General features: G+C 42.0%; 2 protein-coding genes across 2 annotated transcripts in view; one reads left to right on the forward strand and one right to left on the reverse strand.

Annotated features, from left to right (window-relative positions):
• tmem104 (transmembrane protein 104) overlaps positions 1–15,000 on the forward strand; it is a 324,830-nt gene that overhangs the window by 182,842 nt on the left and 126,988 nt on the right. The window lies entirely within an intron of this gene.
• The window catches only part of grin2ca (glutamate receptor, ionotropic, N-methyl D-aspartate 2Ca), a gene marked incomplete at both ends in the record, with an annotated part of 63,815 nt that overhangs the window by 36,348 nt on the left and 12,467 nt on the right, over positions 1–15,000 (reverse strand). Inside the window, 3 exon segments of the mRNA XM_080043367.1 lie at positions 3,416–3,530; positions 7,580–8,115; positions 9,469–9,534. Of these exon segments, the coding sequence (XP_079899493.1) occupies positions 3,416–3,530; positions 7,580–8,115; positions 9,469–9,534 (717 nt within the window).

Raw genomic sequence — 15,000 nt, forward strand, 5'->3', positions numbered from 1 at the left:
TGTTTGGCGACATATGAAACTAAATTGCGACTGCTTTGAGACAAAAATGAGACTGACATTCCGTTCTTGCGACACTCGCCAGACGTTCGTGAGACATAAATGCGACCTCCTGGCAAGTGTTGGGCAGGACATTCGCAAACGTGTCGTAAGTAGCAACTCAGTGAGACTGCAAGTGAAAATTGTCGCAAATTGGCATATTTTGTCGCTATTTTGTGTCTCCAACTTGTCGCAAACAGTCGCAGCCCAGTGAGATAGGGGCTTAAAGAACAGCAGCTTTTCTTTGCAGTGCCATACATCACTGTGCTAGATAAGAGCTGTGACAGGAACACTTCCCCAGGTCTTCCTGCCTTCTACTCTGTCACCCTTTCTCTTCTGTCATGTTCAGCATCCCAATCTCCCCAAGTGAGATATGGGCTTAAAGAATGAGTTAACAGGTGCACTGTGTTACTTTGTGTGTGTCGGAGAAGTGAACGTTTTCTAAGGTATATCGTTGTAACTGAATAAACAAACTGTCCTGGTCATGTTCAGTGTCCCATTCTCCCCAAGTGAGATATGGGGCTTAAAGAATGAGTTAACAGGTGCACTGTGTTACTTTGTGTGTGTCGGAGAAGTGAACGTTTTCTAAGGTATATCGTTGTAACTGAATAAACAAACTGTCCTGGTCATGTTCAGTGTCCCATTCTCCCCAAGTGAGATATGGGCTTAAAGAATGAGTTAACAGGTGCACTGTGTTACTTTGTGTGTGTCGGAGAAGTGAACGTTTTCTAAGGTATATCGTTGTAACTGAATAAACAAACTGTCCTCACAGGAATATGTGATCCCTGGAACACCATTTCAGCACACACAGTAACAACGTGTTACAACAATTTGGCGAGATACTCAAAGTACAGACATACACACAGATATGTCTTTCTATATATAAATATAGATGATTTTAGCAGGCTTACATGACACTAACGGCAAATAAATACTCCAAAACGGCATGTCATTTTTGTTTTAAACCTGCAGTGTGTAGAATTTTGGGTTTTATTTCCTAGCAGATTTTGTAGAAAGTATTTATAATATCCATAAGTACATTTAATTTAGTGCATAATAGCTGAAAAAAATGTTTTGAGTATTTTTTTTCCCTTAGAAAGGGTCTCATATATGTCCATATTTCTGCATATTTTGGACCAAGGCCTAGTGCCGCCATCTTGAAAGTGTCATAGTTGGAATGTCATCAGGTGCATTGTTTAACATTTAGAATTGTTCTTGTCCTTGAAGGCCACTGTAGCTTCTGTTATTATTCGAAAGGGTTGGGGTTACCCAGGGAGCGTTGCATTCTAGAACTTTGTAGAACTTTCTTGATGATGTCATATTACACACTGCACCTTTAACAAATATTTTTAACTTTGTTCTGATTTCTCACCTTGTTAGTTTGTTTATTATACCATCACAGCTTCCTATTAGCTCCAAACCTTATTAACATATTGAAAATTATTCAGAAATGGCAAAAACATCACTATGGTATAATTAGATTTGAAACGCCGCCGGCTGTTTATTTTTGAGCGTTATGTTAAACTCAACACCTTTTTTACATTCAGTTGAAGTCGTGACTGCCTTCAAGTCGCGAGTACACACACACACACACACACACACACACATATATACGTACGCACGCACGCACGCACACACGCACACACACGCACACACAGACACACACACACACACACACACACACACACACACACACACACACACACATACACACACAGACAGACAGACACACACACACACACACACGGTTTAATTAACATTTCAATCTCCGCCTTAAGTCAGTGAGGTGGCAAAGTTAACTGACAAAAAGTATGAGCGTGGGTTTCTTCTGTTAATAATGTCTTTTGAAGAGTGTGGGAGAAAGTGATGAGTGTGTGTGTGTGTGTGTGTGTGTGTGTGTGTGTGTGTGTGTGTGTGTGTGTGTGTGTGTGTGTGCGTGAGTGAGTGAGTGAGTGTGTGTGTGTGTGTGTACTTGTACAGGTATATTTATGGGGACCTTTTGTAGCTTTTACCCATTGGAGTGAGGACATTTTTGCAAAGTGAGGACATTTTGCCTGGTTCTCACTTCTTCAAAGGCCTGTTTGAGGGTTAACACTAGGTTTTAAGGACAGGCCTTTAAAGGGCTGTTTGAGGGTTAACACTAGGTTTTAAGGACAGGCCTTTAAAGGGTTGTTTGAGGGTTAACACTAATTTTAAGGACAGGCCTTTAAAGGGCTGTTTGAGGGTTAACACTAGGTTTTAAGGACAGGCCTTTAAAGGGCTGTTTGAGGGTTAACACTAGGTTTTAAGGTTCAGGTATGAATTTGGTTTATGTTAGGGTAAGTGTAAGGGTTGGGGTTAGGCATTTAGTGTTGATGGTTAGGGTTAGTGTAAGGGTTGGGGTTAGGCATTTAGTTTGGATGGTTAGGGTTAGGGTAAGGGGCTAGAGAATGCATTATGTCAATGAATGTCCTCACAAATATAATAGTACAAGAATGTGTGTGTTTGTGAGAGTGGGTGAGTGAGTGAGTGAGTGACTGACTGACTTACTGACTGAGAGAGAGAGAGAGAGAGAGAGAGAGAGAGAGAGAGAGAGAGAGAGAGAGAGAGAGAGAGAGAGAGAGTGTGTGTGTGTGTGTGTGTGTGTGTCTGTCTGTCTGTCTCAGTGTGTGTGTGTGTGTGTGTGTGAGAGAGATATAACTCTAGTACAGTGTGTGTAATTAGGAGATGATACTTCATTATCTGGTTCATTGGCGTCTGTGGAGCGCCGAGTCTCTTAACTAGACTTTACAAAGAGACCGGCCGTGTGTGAAATCACTCTGGTTTTACCACGAAGAAAAAATTAACTGCAGACAAGCTCTTCAGTCTTCTCTTTCAATCATTATAATATTATATATTTAAATAGTTTTTGAGTATTATAATATAAAATTACATCGTTTTTTTGGTAATAATCCCCCAGAAATTAAAGGTGGAGTCAGTGATTCTGGAGAACGCTTGTTGTCAACATCAGTGAATATCTCTTCACGATCCGCTACCTGTCCGTACTGTGTGCGCTGAAAAAAAATTCCAGTGTTAATACACAGCCTAGGCTCTGTAAAACGGGCAGGTTGCTAGCTAAGGTAGGGCCCCTTTGCTTACATGCCAGTTTACAGAGCCTAGGCTGTGTATTAACCCCAGATTTTTAACCCCAGACTCCAGCACACACACAGTACAGACAGGTAGCGAATCATGAGGAGATATTCACTGATTTTGACAAAAAAAGTGATTTTGACAACAAGCGTTCTCCAGAATCACTGACTACACCTTTAATCGGATTTTTTTTTAAACATGCCACATTTAATTGCAAAATAAAATAGATATGAGTGGAAAAACATGCCGCCATTTTGTTAAAAGCTGTCACCTTGTCCCACTGTCTCTCCCTGTCCAGCGTGATGATGATCATGGAGGGATTCACCAGGTATCCGTTACTGTTGAAGTTAAAGTCGTTGTGTTCCCACGTCACATTCAGCATGTGCCTGAAGAGAGACAACACACACAATACAAAGAGATGATTAGTGGCTAAAACATAGAAAGCTTACTGCTGTATAAGACAAATGAAACCAATATAGTCATCAATCGAAACACTCAAAAGGAAAAGCTTTGTTTAAAGCTTTACTTATGTAGCTCCCATGAGGAATTCTGAGTAATTACAACAACACTGTCGGTGCATCTACATGAGGTAAAGCCTTCAGTGATGGCACATGGATTTTATACCTTCTGCTGTACGTCCAGGTTTTTTTCTCAGCAGTAGAATCAACAACTGAAACATTTCTTGGGCTCTTCTTGGGGATTTTTCTGAGCTCCTGCACCAGTGTCGCCAGCTAATAGGCTTTATGAACCTTGTCTCAACTCATTTGGCGATTTGCTTGAATGTAACGACATTCATTCATATGAAAAAGTTACGCACTATAACTTTAAACGTGTCCCTTCGACTGAGGGAAAAACACTGAATATAGACGCTCGGTATGCTGACAGCTCCTGCCTCCTTTGATTCCCATGGTCTGATCCCTCCCTTTAATAACAGACCCGCAGTGCTCTCTCTCTCTCTCTCTCTCTCTCGCTCTCTCTCTCTCTCTCACCTCACCAGACACCCTCTCTCTCTCTCTCTCTCTCTCTCTCTCTCTCGCTCTCTCTCTCTCTCTCACCTCACCAGACACCCTCTCTCTCTCTCTCTCTCCCTCCCTCCCTCTCTCTCTGTCTCTCTCTCACTCCCTCTGTCTCTCTCTCTCTCCATTGCTCTCTCTCTCTCACACTCCCTCTCCCTCCCTCCCTCCCTCTCTCTCTCCATCTCTATCTCTCCACCTCTCTCTCTCCCTCCCTCCCTTTCTCTCCCTTTCTCTCTCACACACACACACACACACACACACACACACACACACACACACACACACACACACACCCCCCCCCCCCCACACACACACACACTCTCTCTCTATCCCTCTCACCTCACCTGACACCCCAGCAGAGGTGTTAAATTCCCCTGGGAGCAGAATAGCATTACGTCCCTGTCTGTGTGACAATCCCCTTTAATCTGGTAATCTCTTCTAATCCCATTAACAGGTGAGCTCAATCATTATCCCTAGCTGGTTTAAAAAAAAATTGTCCTCAGTTACCATACCACATTTCCACAAACATTTTTAAAGGCACAGTGTGTAATATTGGAGTATTCAGAGGTGTCTAGTGGTGAGATTGTAGATGTCAACGCTCCCTTGCTTACCCCTCTTTTATGGGAGAATTTACAGAAGAATTTACTACGGTGGGCTTCAAGGACAAGAAGCTATATACAGCATACAACAAAAAAAATTAAGAGACCACTCCAAATGTTCAGTGTCTCTTGTTTTACTATCTATAGGCATATGTTTGAGTAGAATGAACATTTTGGTTTTATTCTATAAACTACTGACAACATTTCTACCAAAATTCCCCCCAAAAAATATTGTCATTAAAGAGCATTTCCATTAAGTAATGTAGAGATGAAGATTGAAGAAAAATCCAGACTGCTCTCTACGTTTTTTCCAGAGCTGTTTATTACCACACACATTTTTAAAGGCACAGTGTGTAATATTGGAGTATTTAGAGGTGTCTAGTGGTGAGATTTTAGATGTCAACGCTCCCTTGCTTACCCCTCTCTTATGGGAGAATTTACAGAAGAATTTACTACGGTGGGCTTCAAGGACAAGAAGCTATATACAGCATACAACAAAAAAAATAAGAGACCACTTCAAGTGTTCAGTGTCTCTCGTTTTACTCTTTAGAGGCATATGTTTGAGTAGAATGAACATTTTGGTTTTATAATATAAACTACTGACAAACATTTCTACCAAATTCCCACCCAAACAATTTGTCATTAAGAGCATTTCCATTAAGTTATGTAGATAATTTACAGAAGCTACGGTGGCCTTCAAGGACAAGAAGCTATAGTTACTAAAGATGGCATCATCCACCACTGCCTCAAGTCTTTCCACAATATCAAGTGATGAGGTGAAGATGTATTTAGTTATTTATTCTATAGTACTTCTTCTTCTTCTTGGTCTTCCAACAGGTGCATTTCCCCAGGACGCCCACTATATATAAAAACGTGTAAGGCTGTTAAATTTGTCCGTTCTGTGCCACTGTAGAAACATGGCGGTGCAACATGGCGGCCTCAGCGCCCCGCTCCTATGTAGATATAAAAGGCTCATTCTAAGGTCATAAAAGAAACAACCAATTTAGTATTCAAGCTACTATACACTAATTAAAACACAATTATAACTATCGTATTCAATTTCTACCAAGCCCGTCTGAAAAACGCAAATTAATTCTACGCACTGCCCCTTTAATTTTTGATAAGGCTTGAAAGGGGAAGCGAGATAAGCGACGATGAAGTTAATAGAAAGTGCTTTGTTCAGCCTCGAACCACCTTCAAGGATAATGTCAGAAACCCGCAGATACTCGACTGAGGCCTGCTGGGTTCAGTAATGTCTGTACAAGGGGCCGTTTGAACAGCGTCAAAGAACAAGATCATGTTCGACATTTGCAATCACACACACACACACACACACACACTTTCAAGAAACACACATTTTCAAGCAACACACACACACACACACACACATACACACACACACACACACACACACACACACACACACACACACACACACACACACACACACACTTTCAAGACACACACACACACACTTTCAAGAAACACACATTTTCAAGCAACACACACGCATAGACACAAGCACATACAAGCACACACACACACACACACACACTTTCAAGCAACACACACACATCCACGCACACGCACACACACATACACAAACACATTTTCAAGAAACACACACAAACGCACGCACGCACACACACACACACACACACACACACACACACACACATTTTCAAGCTACACACACGCATGCACACACACACGCACACACATGGTATGGTTTAGATGCAGTGAAGGCACACCCATATTTGTTGATACTAAACACACTAAATTACCGAAGCCAAGAAGTGTGACTGTTGCATCTTTATATGTCTGATATGTCGAGGTATTAGTTATTCCCAATGTGATCACTGGCCCTTAGAGGCATACTAGGTCATCTAATCTAGAACACTTAAAACCAGCCATGTCCCCACAGTAGATCTTTGGAAGAAAGTTGGGTGTCTGAAACCAAAGACTTTGACATTAAACCTGCAGTGTGTAGAATTGTGGGTTTTATTTCCTAGCAGATTTTGTAGAAAGTAATTATAATATCCATAAGTACATTTCATTTAGTGCATAATAGCTGAAAAAAAAGTTTTGAATTATTTTTTTTCCCTTAGGAAGGGTCTCATTCATGTCCATATTTCTGCATATTTTGGACCAAGGCCTAGTGCCGCCATCTTGAAAGTGTCATAGTTGGAATGTCATCAGGTGCATTGTTTAGAATTTAGAATTGTTCTTGTCCTTGAAGGCCACTGTAGCTTCTGTTATTATTCGAAAGGGTTGGGGTTACCCAGGGAGCGTTGCATTCTAGAACTTTGTAGAACTTTCTTGATGATGTCATATTACACACTGCACCTTTAACTACTGCAGTTTTCCTAAGCCAGTATCAATGCTGTCAGTATCTGTCCCCCCTTTTCTCTCAAACATGTTCTAATTGTTCCCCGGTTCCCCAATAGGCTTATAGCAAGCTTACTTCACCTCTTAGGAATAGAGTTTGGTGAGCTAATGTCTGTCTGTCTGTCTGTCTGTCCGTCCGTCCGTCCGTCCGTCCGTCCGTCCGTCCGTCCGTCCGTCCGTCCGTCTCCATCCATCCATCCATCCATCCATCCATCCATCCATCCATCCATCTATCTATCTATCTATCTATCTATCTATCTATCTATCTATCTATCTATCTATCTATCTATCTATCTATCTATCTATCTATCTATCTATCTATCTATCTATCTATCTATCTATCTATCCATCCATCCATCCATCCATCCATCCATCCATCCATCCATCCATCCATCCATCCATCCATCCATCCATCCATCCCTCATATCTTACCTGAACAGTGTATCATTGGTGACAGGTGGCTTCACTTGGTTGTGACAGTCGCTCTGGCCCTCCGGTACGAAGCCCCTCTGTTTCTGGAAGCTCTGCACGCCCTTCACCACAATGGCCACCCCGTCTCTCACCCTCTTCCTCAAGCTCATCCTCCATCTGTCCGTTATGATGCTTATCAACCCCACGGGGAAGCTATCCGGTGGGGGCATGTCCGGATTCCCTACCGCCAAACTCGGTAAAATCCATATATACCCCGGCCCGACTAGCCCTGCTTCCGCGGCCATCGTAAACAAATACTGCGCCTCTTCGTGGGAGCAATACACCAGCAAAACCTGGGCGTCGATTTGCTGCAGAAGGCGATTCGCGCGAATGTCGTTCATGCCATCTGCGGACATGTCGAATGTTAGGACGTCCTGGAGCTCCCACGTGAAGTAGCTGGTGTCGGTGAATGTCTTGACGTAGTCCACGTAGGTCTCGTAGCCCGGGTAGAGGCTGGTCACCACCACAAAGCTGTCCCAGTTGTATTCCTCCATCACCTGGGAAAAAAATAAGTTTTGTTATTTATAGTTTTTTATTACAAAGGCATATATTGTATGTGAAACTCGAAAAATTTGAATATGATGCAAAAGTTCATTTATTTCAGCAATTATTATATTATTAAAAATATTATATAGGCTCATTACATGCAAAGTGAGATATGACAAGCCTTTATTTGTTGTAATTTTGGTTATTATAGCTAACAGCTTATGAAAACCCTAAATTCAAAATCTCAGAAAATCTGAATATTACATGAGATCAATAAAAAAGGAATTTTAAATACAGAAATGTCGGCCCTATATGAAGTATAATCATCCATATGTACTCAGTACTTGGTTTGGGCCCCCTAACCCTTTTGCATGAATTCTTGCCTCAATTCCAATTAATTTTCCATGATATTCTAATAATATGAGTTTAACCTGTATTGTATTTGCTGTTGTATCTTTACATGGTTTATAGCAATCAAATAATAAGACTTAAAGCTTTTACAAACATGTGAAAGGTGTTAACGTAAAAATACATTGGAACAAGGTTTGATGAGGTTAAACGTTCAAAAGCATGTGGGCCTTTGGAACCTTAATAAGCTAATACAAACATGACTAATCTATTCCCTTGACAAAAAGTGTTTGAATCTACTGTATGTCATTTTCTTTTTCTTTTTTTTGTGAAATAATTTGAAGATAATTATTTTTTGTATTTTTGTGCTTTTCATTTTGTTAAGTTTTATTATTAGACTCAAGGTCCATTTAAAAGACATAACATAGAAAAAACAGACAACACACACACACACACACACAAGCACAAACGCACGCACGCACGCACGCACACACACACACACACACACACACACACACAAGGCACTTATACCAATGTCTCCAAAGGTATGACTGGTAGCGTACTGATACATAAATAAGTTGTATACTTCTTCCTAGAACTAATGTTCAGGCATATCATATCAATTGAATCGATTGAATATACCGTATGTAATTATTTTCTTTTTTTGTGAAATAATTTTCCTCAATAATCTTGAAAAAATAAATCATCAACTATAATAATAATAATAATAATAATAATAATAATAATAATAATAATAATAATAATAATAATAATAATAATAATAATTTGAACATCATTTTTTGCTTTCTATATGTATTTGTGTGCTTTTTATTTAGATTTGTATTTTTGATGTGACACACACACACACGCACGCACACACACACACACACACACACACACACACACACACACACACACACACACACACACACACACACACACACACACACACACACACACACACACACACACACACACACACACACACACACACACACACACACACACACACACACCTTAAACATGCCGTTGATTTGTTGTTCGATGGAGGCACCGAGCTGGAGGAAGTTGGAGCCCTCGCCCTGGAAGAAAAAAAAAAGGAAAAAATGGCGTCGTTCATTATTCATAATAATTCGTTGCTATTGCTATTCTAACCTTTATTTCTACAGGTAAAAAGGGAGACCTGTTTTCCTTTCCCACGTTACCATTCACACACACATTCATACACCGATAGCAGGCTAACTATCGACATTCGCACGAGGCAAGGTGGGTGAAGTGTCTTGCCCAAGGACACAACAACCATGACACAGGTGGCAGGGCGGGGATCAAACCTCCAACCCTTTGATCATCGGCCGACCTGCTCTACCACCTGAGCCACAGTCGCCCCTAAAAGGTGCTACGCAGAACCTCCTGATGGTTCCTCGCACTCGTTTTAAAACCAGAGGAGACAGATCTTTCAAGGCTGTTGCTCCTCGTCTGTCTGTGGAATGACCTGCTGCCCCAGTCCCTGCGCATTCTGGATATTTTTAAGAGTCAGCTTAAACCTGCAGTGTGTAGAATTTTGGTTTTTATTTCCTAGCAGATGTTGTAGAAAGTAATTATAATATCCATAAGTACATTTAATGTGGTGCATAATAGCTGAAAAAAACGTTTTGAATTATAATTTTTTCCCTTAGAAAGGGTCTCATATATGTCCATATTTCTGCATATTTTGGACCAAGACCTAGTGCCGCCATCTTGAAAGTGTCATTGTTGGAATGTCATCAGGTGCATTGTTTAAAATTTAGAATTGTTCTTGTCCTTGAAGGCCACTGTAGCTTCTGTTATTATTCTAAAGGGTTGGGGTTACCCAGGGAGCGTCGCATTCTAGAACTTTGTAGAACTTTCTTGATGATGTCATATTACACACTGCACCTTTAAGACGCACTTGTTCAGACAGGCCTTCTAGATCCATGTCTATGTACTCTGTATTATATTGTATAGTATTATATTTTGTACGTTCTTAGGAAACTCTTCTTTGTAACAGACTCTGTATATGTGTCGTGCTATTGTATTTTATTGTGTTTTTTAATATGAAGCGCTTTGTGACCCTGGTCTGCGAGAGGCGCTATATAAATAAACTTTACTTACTTACTTACTTACTTACTTACTTACTTACTTACTTACTTACTACGAGGAACTTTTAAATATTTCTGAAACAGTCTCATTTTTCCTCTGATGATCATAAATTACAATGTAACAGCAAAAGAGACCATCAGTGCATTATATAAAGGCCAGCATGCATATCAACCCCCGATATCAACTCATCTCTGCAATGCAATTAAACCAAGGAATCACAATTAGCATGGCACAGATTGATTGATGCTACTGTACATATAGAGCCATTAGTTTCAACACAGAATATTGATTGTTCAACAGATTTGTAATTACTGCGACTCATCTCAAACACTGCATTGCTCAAACAATCGTTCAACCGTGAATCATTTGTGGTAGCAACAACATTACTGTCAGTGAGTTTCTCTCTCTCTCTCTCTCTCTCTCTCTCTCCCTCTCTCTCTGTCTCTCTCTCTCCCTCCCTCTCTCTCTTTCTCTCTCTCGCCCTCCTTCTCTATCTTTCTCTCCCTCCCTCCCTCTCTCTCTCCCTCTCTCTCTCCCTCTCTATCTCTCTCTCTCTCTCTCTCTCTTGGGGCAAACCACTCCATCCTGAGCTGTGGATTGTGAAGGATCAGGTATCCGGAGACTGCAAACACTGGCTGTGATCTTAGCCGGTCTCCCTCCCTATCTCCCTCTCTCACTCTCTCTCCCTCTCTCTCTCTCCCTCCCCCTCTCTCTCCCCCTCACTCTCTCCCTCACTCTCTCCCTCCCTTCCTCCCTCCCTCTTTCCCCCTCCTTCTCTCTCTCTCTCTCTCCCTCCTTCCCTCTCTCTCTCCCCCTCACTCTCTCCCTCCTTCTCTCTTACTCTCTCTCTCCCTCTCTCTCCCTCTTCCTCCCTCTCCCTCTCTATCTCTCCCTCCCTCCCCCTCCCCCTCTCTCTCTTTCCCTCCTTCCCCCCTCCCTCTCTCTCCCTTCACCTCTCTCCTGTGATGTATTAGCCTCTTATGCTTTCAGACGTGGCGGTCTTTATCCTCTGACTTTGTGCCTGGGATTGTTTCCGCGCAAAAAACCCAAGAAAATATTGTATTTTTCTGTTTCCTTGTTTCACTTGTCGCTGCCATTGTTTTCTCAAGACTTCTCCTCTTATAATCTGCACAGTGGAGTAGCTTTAAATGATAACAAGGTCTTACATGTATAGTTCTTAAAGCTGCAGTGTGTAGAATTTTGGGTTTTATTTCCTAGCATATTTTGTAGAAAGTAATTATAATATCCATAAGTACATTTAATTTAGTGCATAATAGCTGAAAAAAAAGTTTTGAATTATTTTTTTTCCCCTTAGAAAGGGTCTCATATATGTCCATATTTCTGCATATTTTGGACCAAGGCCTAGTGCCGCCATCTTGAAAGTGTCATAGTTGGAATGTCATCAGGTGCATTGTTTAAAATTTAGAATTGTTCTTGTCCTTGAAGGCCACTGTAGCTTCTGTTATTATTCGAAAGGGGTGGGGTTACCCAGGGAGTGTTGCATTCTAGAACTTTGTAGAACTTTCTTGATGATGTCATATTACACACTGCACCTTTAATTTACAATTAATTTATTAGTTGAATAAATATGCTTAGTTGGATCTTAACCTTTAAAGGTGGAGTCAGTGATTCTAAAGAACGCTTGTTGTCAAAATCACTTTGTCAAAATCAGTGAATATCTCCTCATGATCCACTACCTGTCTGTACTGTGTGTGTGCTGAAAAGAAAATCCAATGTTAATACACAGCCTAGGCTCTGTAAATGGGCATGTTTACATACCAGTTTACAGAGCCTAGGCTGTGTATTAAGAACAGCTTTCTTTTCAGCACACACACAGTACAGACAGGTAGCGGATCATGAGGAGATATTCACTGAATTTGTTAAAAAAGTGATTTTGACAACAAGCGTTCTCCAGAATCACTGACTCCACCTTTAATATGAAAATATGTCCATTCTATATATATATTGCCAACTACTTTTCTTATCTGTGTGTGTTTGTGTTTGTGGGGGTGTGTGTGTGTGTGGACTATGGGACAAGGTGTGTGTGTGTGTGTGTGTCTGTGTGTGTGTGTCTTACTGTGTGTGTGTGTGTGTGTGTGTCTTTGTGTGTGTGTGTGTGTGTGTGTGTGTGTGTGTGTGTCTGTGTCTGTGGGTCTGTGTGTGTGCGTGTGTGTGTGTGCGTGTGTGTGCGTGTGTGTGTGTGTGTGTCTGTATGTGTTTGTGTGTGTGTGTGTTATAAGCTCATATGTTTTATTTAAAATACCCCGGCCTCCTGTGTTACTGATCAATATGTAGATAAATGGCGTTCTGTCATCAGGGTTTGTACTAGAAAATTGGTTTCAGCTCCAGCTAAGGGACATAGATGGATTAGACTGCAGTGTAGGGGCAGGGCCGGCTGCACACACACACATACACAGTCACTGACACACACACACACACACAGTCACTGACACAGACAGACACAGATAGACACACAGACACAGACACAGACACACACACACACGGACACAGAGACATACGCACACACACACATGGACGGACACACACACACACACAGTCACAGACACAGACACACACACAAACACTGAGACACAGACAGACACAGATCGACACACACACACACACAAACACACACACACACACACACACACACACACACACACACACACACACACAGACACACAATCCCTCTCTTTCACACGCACACAACCTCTCTATCACTCACACACACAATCTCTCTCTCTCTCTCTCACACACGCACACACACACACACACACACCACACAGACACTCTCTCTTTCACACACACACACACACACTCACTCACACCCACACACACACACACACACACACACACACACACACACACACACACACACACACGCGCACACACACACACACACACACACACACACACACACACACACACACACACACACACGCGCACACACACACACACACACACACACACACACACCACACAGACACTCTCTCTTTCACACACACACACACACACTCACTCACACCCACACACACACACACACACACACACACACACACACACACACACACACACACACACACACACACACACACACACACACACACACACACACACACACACACACACACACACACACACACACACACACACACACACACACACACACACACACACACAGGGCTCTTCTGCAGGTAAGTCACGGAGGAGCTCGAGAGAAGATGGTATAAATCTACTCATTTTCTGCTTCCCCTCGAATGTCCCGCCGCAGATCTGTCAACGTTATTGCCTCGTTCCCCGGACGTGTGTGTGTGTGTGTGTGTGTGTGTGTGTGTGTGTGTGTGTGTGTGTGTGTGTGTGTGTGTGTGTGTGTGTGAGTGTGATGCGCCACGGGCCGTTCCTTCATCTGAAACGGCCCACAATCAGTTTACCACAACCCCCCCCACTCCCTACAAGTGCTTTAAGGTATAAAGTGTCTGCAGGTGTGTGTGTGTGTGTGTGTGTGTGTGTGTGTGTGTGTGCCTGCAGGTGCATGACTGTTTGCATGTGCACGCCCATGTTTTATGCATAACTTTTTTCTGTGTGTGTGTTTGTGTCTGTGTGTGTACGTGTATGTTGTATGTGTGTATGTCTGCGTTTGTATGCAGCTGTGTTTGTGTGTGTGTTTGTGTGTGTGTGTGTGTGTGTGTGTGTGTGTGTATGCATGTTTAGGTGTTTTTGTATGCCTTGTGCATGCATACTATACAAATAGTCTGCCAGAGAGCAAGGCCCCTAGTAAACTACAATGTTAATGGCTGAATTAACAAGAGACCAAACTGATAGTGCCTTCCATATAAGCCTGGGGCATTACCTCAGGCTACAGGCTACAACTCAAAGCATTTGGTAGTATAGCTTATAGTACATTACTGCCAAGGCATATGGTTGTAGGGCGCAAGATAACACACACAGTCACACTCGGTTACACAGATTATAATAGGAATTTTCGACTATCAAGGCAAGGCAAGGCAAGTTTATTTCTATAGCACAATTCAGACACACGGCCATTCAAAGTGCTTTACAGGGGCATGAAATACATCAAGATTAAAATACTGTCTGTCTGCCTGTCTGTCTGCCTGCCTGTCTGTCTGTCTGTCTGCCTGTCTGTCTGTCCGTCTGTCTGTCTGTCTCCTTGTTTAGTCCTAACTCTGGGGACTGTAAGCAGACCTGTCCCAGACGACCTAAGGGCTCTGGACCGTTCATAACGAATCAGCAGATAAGAAATGTATTTTGGCCCTAAACCATATAGCATAGAAATTTCCTATTCATATGGTTGTAGGGCGCAAAATAACACTGACGGTCACACTTGGTTACACAGATTATTATAGGAATTTTCGACTAGGCAAAGCAAGGCAAGTTTATTTCTATAGCACAATTCAGACACAAGGCCATTC

This window comes from Ammodytes marinus, assembly GCF_949987685.1.
Source record: "Ammodytes marinus genome assembly, chromosome: 16".
Taxonomy (NCBI): domain Eukaryota; kingdom Metazoa; phylum Chordata; class Actinopteri; order Uranoscopiformes; family Ammodytidae; genus Ammodytes; species Ammodytes marinus.